This window comes from Hyla sarda, unplaced genomic scaffold, assembly GCF_029499605.1.
Source record: "Hyla sarda isolate aHylSar1 unplaced genomic scaffold, aHylSar1.hap1 scaffold_2738, whole genome shotgun sequence".
NCBI classification, from domain to species: domain Eukaryota; kingdom Metazoa; phylum Chordata; class Amphibia; order Anura; family Hylidae; genus Hyla; species Hyla sarda.
The window spans coordinates 21,918-27,500 of record NW_026609438.1 but is presented as its reverse complement, the minus strand read 5'-3'; the positions used below and the strand labels follow the sequence as shown (position 1 = coordinate 27,500).

Below are 5,583 nucleotides of genomic sequence, written 5' to 3'. Positions count from 1 at the left end.
GAGTCACATATACAGGATGATGGGAGTCACATATACAGGATGATGGGAGTCACATATACAGGATGATGGGAGTCACATATACAGGATGATGGGGGTCACATATACAGGATGATGGGGGTCACATATACAGGATGATGGGTGTCATATATACTGGATGATGGGAGTCATATATACAGGATGATGGGGTCATATATACAGGATGATGGGGGTCACATATACAGGATGATGGGGGGCACATATACAGGATGATGGGAGGCACATATACAGGATGATGGGAGGCACATATACAGGATGATGGGAGTCACATATACAGGATGATGGGAGTCACATATACAGGATGATGGGGGTCACATATACAGGATGATGGGGGTCACATATACAGGATGATGGGTGTCATATATACTGGATGATGGGAGTCATATATACAGGATGATGGGGTCATATATACAGGATGATGGGGGTCACATATACAGGATGATGGGGGGCACATATACAGGATGATGGGAGGCACATATACAGGATGATGGGAGGCACATATACAGGATGATGGGGGTCATATATACAGGATGATGGGGGTCACATATACAGGATGATGGGGGTCACATATACAGGATGATGGGGGGGTCACATATACAGGATGATGGGGGGGTCACATATACAGGATGATGGGGGTCATATATACAGGATGATGGGGGTTATATATACAGGATGATGGGGGTCACATATACAGGATGATGGGGGTCACATATACAGGATGATGGGATCATATATACAGGATGATGGGATCATATATACAGGATGATGGGATCATATATACAGGATGATGGGATCATATATACAGGATGATGGGGTCGTATATACAGGATGATGGGGTCGTATATACAGGATGATGGGGTCGTATATACAGGATGATGGGGTCGTATATACAGGATGATGGGGTCATATATACAGGATGATGGGATCGTATATACAGGATGATGGGAGTCATATATACAGGATGATGGGGGTCATATATACAGGATGATGGGGGTCATATATACAGGATGATGGGGGGGTCATATATACAGGATGATGGGAGTCATATATACAGGATGATGGGGGGGGTCATATATACAGGATGATGGGGGGGGTCATATATACAGGATGATGGGAGTCATATATACAGGATGATGGGAGTCATATATACAGGATGATGGGGGGGGTCATATATACAGGATGATGGGGGGGGTCATATATACAGGATGATGGGGGGGTCATATATACAGGATGATGGGGGGTCATATATACAGGATGATGGGGGGTCATATATACAGGATGATGGGGGTCATATATACAGGATGATGGGGTCATATATACAGGATGATGGGGTCATATATACAGGATGATGGGGGTCATATATACAGGATGATGGGGGTCATATATACAGGATGATGGGAGTCATATATACAGGATGATGGGGAGTCACATATACAGGATGATGGAGGGTCATATATACAGGATGATGGGGTCATATATACAGGATGATGGGGTCATATACACATAATGATGGGGTCATATATACAGGATGATGGGGGTCATATATACAGGATGATGGGGGTCATATATACGGTATGATGGGGAGTCATATATACAGGATGATGGGGGTCATATATACAGGATGATGGGAGTCATATATACAGGATGATGGGGGTCATATATACAGGATGATGGGAGTCATATATACAGGATGATGGGAGTCATATATACAGGATGATGGGGTCATATATACAGGATGATGGGGGTCATATATACAGGATGATGGGGGTCATATATACGGTATGATGGGGGAGTCATATATACAGGATGATGGGGGGTCATATATACAGGATGATGGGGGTCATATATACGGTATGATGGGGAAGTCATATATACAGGATGATGGGGGTCATATATACAGGATGATGGGAGTCATATATACAGGATGATGGGGTCATATATACAGGATGATGGGAGTCATATATACAGGATGATGGGGAGTAATATAAATAATAATATCCCGGGATCCACTTACCGATCAGGCCGATGCTGTGGAGCCGCTGGATCTCGGCTGATCCGCCCTGAGCCGCCATGTCTCTGGTCCGGGGTCCCGGTCAGCTGCTTTTGTTGTGGCCGCCCTGGGGCGGGTCTCCCCGGGTACCTCCCTCACTACAGGCCGGGGATGCGGCCTCCTCCTCTGGTTCTGTTCTCTGTTTCCCCTTCACTGTACCTGACACCCGGGGCCCCTGAGCTACAGCCCGGCAGCTTCCTCCGGGGGTCCCCGCCATCACTGGATGAGGTTATTCCTGTAGACACTGCCTGTAATACCTCTCCAGCTCTGCTACATAACTATATACCAACAAGAGCTCTGCTACATCACTATACACTAACAGGAGCTCTGCTACATCACTATATAACAACAAGAGCTCTGCTACATCACTATATAACAACAAGAGCTCTGCTACATCACTATATACTAACAGGAGCTCTGCTACATCACTATATAACAACAAGAGCTCTGCTACATCACTATATAACAACAAGAGCTCTGCTACATCACTATTATACTATATAACAAGAGCTCTGCTACATCACTATATAACAACAAGAGCTCTGCTACATCACTATATAACAACAAGAGCTCTGCTACATCACTATATAACAACAACAAGAGCTCTGCTACATCACTATATAACAACAAGAGCTCTGCTACATCACTATATAACAACAAGAGCTCTGCTACATCACTATATAACAACAAAGAGCTCTGCTACATCACTATATAACAACAAGAGCTCTGCTACATCACTATATAACAACAAGAGCTCTGCTACATCACTATATAACAACAATAGCTCTGCTACATCACTATATACCAACAAGAGCTCTGCTACATCACTATATAACAACAACAAGAGCTCTGCTACATCACTATATAACAACAAGAGCTCTGCTACATCACTATATACCAACAAGAGCTCTGCTACATCACTATATAACAACAAGAGCTCTGCTACATCACTATATAACAACAAGAGCTCTGCTACATCACTATATACCAACAAGAGCTCTGCTACATCACTATATAACAACAACAAGAGCTCTGCTACATCACTATATAACAACAAGAGCTCTGCTACATCACTATATAACAACAAGAGCTCTGCTACATCACTATATAACAACAAGAGCTCTGCTACATCACTATATAACAACAACAAGAGCTCTGCTACATCACTATATAACAACAAGAGCTCTGCTACATCACTATATAACAACAAGAGCTCTGCTACATCACTATATACCAACAAGAGCTCTGTAACATCACTATATAACAACAACAAGAGCTCTGCTACATCACTATATAACAACAAGAGCTCTGCTACATCACTATATAACAACAAGAGCTCTGCTACATCACTATATAACAACAAGAGCTCTGCTACATCACTATATACCAACAAGAGCTCTGTTACATCAATATATAACAACAAGAGCTCTGCTACATCACTATATAACAACAAGAGCTCTGCTACATCACTATATAACAACAAGAGCTCTGCTACATCACTATATAACAACAACAAGAGCTCTGCTACATCACTATATAACAACAAGAGCTCTGCTACATCACTATATAACAACAACAAGAGCTCTGCTACATCACTATATAACAACAACAAGAGCTCTGCTACATCACTATATAACAACAACAAGAGCTCTGCTACATCACTATATAACAACAAGAGCTCTGCTACATCACTATATAACAACAAGAGCTCTGCTACATCACTATATACCAACAAGAGCTCTGCTACATCACTATATAACAACAACAAGAGCTCTGCTACATCACTATATAACAACAAGAGCTCTGCTACATCACTATATAACAACAAGAGCTCTGCTACATCACTATATAACAACAAGAGCTCTGCTACATCACTATATAACAACAAGAGCTCTGTCTACATCAATATATAACAACAAGAGCTCTGCTACATCACTATATAACAACAAGAGCTCTGCTACATCACTATATAACAACAAGAGCTCTGCTACATCACTATATAACAACAAGAGCTCTGCTACATCACTATATAACAACAAGAGCTCTGCTACATCACTATATACCAACAAGAGCTCTGTTACATCAATATATAACAACAAGAGCTCTGCTACATCACTATATAACAACAAGAGCTCTGCTACATCACTATATACCAACAAGAGCTCTGTTACATCAATATATAACAACAAGAGCTCTGCTACATCACTATATAACAACAAGAGCTCTGCTACATCACTATATACCAACAAGAGCTCTGTTACATCAATATATAACAACAAGAGCTCTGCTACATCACTATATAACAACAAGAGCTCTGCTACATCACTATATACCAACAAGAGCTCTGTTACATCAATATATAACAACAAGAGCTCTGCTACATCACTATATAACAACAAGAGCTCTGCTACATCACTATATAACAACAAGAGCTCTGCTACATCACTATATAACAACAAGAGCTCTGCTACATCACTATATAACAACAGGAGCTCTGCTACATCACTATATAACAACAAGAGCTCTGCTACATCACTATATACCAACAAGAGCTCTGCTACATCACTATATACCAACAAGAGCTCTGCTACATCACTATATAACAACAAGAGCTCTGCTACATCACTATATAACAACAAGAGCTCTGCTACATCCCTATATAACAACAAGAGCTCTGCTACATCACTATATAACAACAAGAGCTCTGCTACATCACTATATAACAACAAGAGCTCTGCTACATCACTATATACCAACAAGAGCTCTGTTACATCAATATATAACAACAAGAGCTCTGCTACATCACTATATACCAACAAGAGCACTGCTACATCACTATATAACAAAAAGAGCTCTGCTACATCACTATATAACAACAAGAGCTCTGCTACATCACTATATAACAACAAGAGCTCTGCTACATCACTATATAACAACAAGAGCTCTGCTACATCACTATATAACAACAAGAGCACTGCTACATCACTATATAACAAAAAGAGCTCTGCTACATCACTATATAACAACAAGAGCTCTGCTGCATCACTATATAACAACAAGAGCTCTGCTACATCACTATATAACAACAAGAGCCCTGCTACATCACTATATAACAACAAAAAGAGCGTTGCTACATCACTATATAACAACAAGAGCTCTGCTACATCACTATATAACAGCAAGAGCTCTGCTACATCACTATATAACAACAACAAGAGCGTTGCTACATCACTATATAACAACAAGAGCTCTGTTACATCACTATATAACAACAAGAGCTCTGCTACATCACTATATAACAACAAGAGCTCTGCTACATCACTATTATACTGTAAAACAAGAGCTCTGCTACATCACTATTGTACTGTATAACAAGAGCTCTGCTACATCACTATATAACAACAAGAGCTCTGCTACATCACTATATAACAACAAGAGCTCTGCTACATCACTATATAACAACAAGAGCTCTGCTACATCACTATATAACAACAAGA

The 5,583-nt window shown here is 40.7% G+C and overlaps 1 protein-coding gene across 1 annotated transcript in view; it reads right to left on the bottom strand.

Annotated features, from left to right (window-relative positions):
* Positions 1 to 2,478, bottom strand: part of LOC130325691 (DENN domain-containing protein 10-like) — a gene marked incomplete at its 3' end in the record, with an annotated part of 6,007 nt that extends 3,529 nt beyond the window's left edge. Inside the window, exon 1 of the mRNA XM_056553322.1 lies at positions 2,051 to 2,478. Coding sequence (XP_056409297.1) covers positions 2,051 to 2,108 — 58 coding nt within the window. The remainder of the gene's footprint in view (positions 1 to 2,050) is intronic.
* Positions 2,479 to 5,583: the final 3,105 nt, after the last annotated feature.